General features: G+C 50.8%; 1 protein-coding gene across 1 annotated transcript; it reads right to left on the bottom strand.

The window, feature by feature from the left end:
- Nucleotides 1-341: 341 nt before the first annotated feature.
- On the bottom strand, nt 342-896 carry LOC105557975. The gene has a single exon (XM_012005431.1). It carries the CDS (start codon nt 894-896, stop codon nt 342-344), a length of 555 nt encoding a protein of 184 aa, XP_011860821.1.
- Between the last annotated feature and the right edge of the window lie 241 nt (nt 897-1137).

Below are 1137 nucleotides of genomic sequence, written 5' to 3' on the forward strand. Positions count from 1 at the left end.
ACGGGGCCAGCATGGTGGCTTTGTCGAACTGGATGGCGTGTCCGGTCTCGATCTTGTGTTCGGCTAGAGCTGATTGTGAGAAGTGGCCGTATTTGGCACATCGCTGGTGTTCTTTGATTCGTGTACTGATCTTCCTCCCGGTTTCTCCTATGTACACTTTGCCGCAGGAGCATGGGACCTTGTAAACCCCTGGGGCTGTTAAAGGGGGCCTCCGGTCCTTGGGATTGGGGAGCATTTGTGAGAGCTTGTTGCATGGTTTGAAAATCGCTTTGATGTTGTGTTTGCTCAGAATTCTGCTGATGCGGTCCGTGGTGCCTCTGACGTATGGGAGTATCACTGCCTTAATCTTCTCTTTCTGTCTCTGGCGTCGTGGTGTTGTTCTGGCCGGATTCCTTGTTTGTCAGCTTCTTGATGGCACGGTTGATGTTTCTGCTGCTGTATCCGTTCATGGTCAGGGTTCGGTGAAGGTGGTTTAGCTCTCCGTCCAGGGCGGTTGGTTCCGAGTTAGAGAGTGCTCTGTGGACTAGAGAGCTGATTACCGAATTCATTTGGGCGGGGTGATGGTGGGAGTTTGCGTGGAGGTATCGGTCCGTGTGCGTTGGTTTGCGGTAGACGTTGTGGCTTAGGGTGCCGTTTTCGTTCCTACGGACCATGACGTCCAGGAAGGGGATTTGGGAATCTTGTTCGGTCTCCATTGTGAATTGGATGTTGGGATGTTGGGAGTTGATGAAAGTGAGGAATTGAGGTAGAGTTTCCCTCCCGTGGTTCCAGATGACGAAGGTGTCGTCCACGTACCGGAACCATGTGGAGGGTTTTAGTGGGGCCTTTTTCAGGATTTCATTCTCGAAGTGTTCCATAAAGATGTTTGCGATGATGGGTGATATCGGGGATCCCATTGCTGCTCCCGTGGTTTGTTCGTAGAATTCTCCTTCGAACTGGAAATAGGAGGAGTTGAGGCAGTGTTCTATTAATGGGAACAGGGTGGATGGAATCTCTTTGGATGTTCTGATGATGTCCAGAGTGTCTTGGACTGGGACGTTGGTGAACAGGGAAACCACGTCGAAGCTCACCAGGATGTCGTTGGGCTTGGTTTTGATCTTGGTTATTCTGCCAAAACATTAACAGGGAAGAACGACT

This window comes from Vollenhovia emeryi, unplaced genomic scaffold, assembly GCF_000949405.1.
Source record: "Vollenhovia emeryi isolate VEMERY1.0 unplaced genomic scaffold, V.emery_V1.0 DF947561.1, whole genome shotgun sequence".
NCBI classification, from domain to species: domain Eukaryota; kingdom Metazoa; phylum Arthropoda; class Insecta; order Hymenoptera; family Formicidae; genus Vollenhovia; species Vollenhovia emeryi.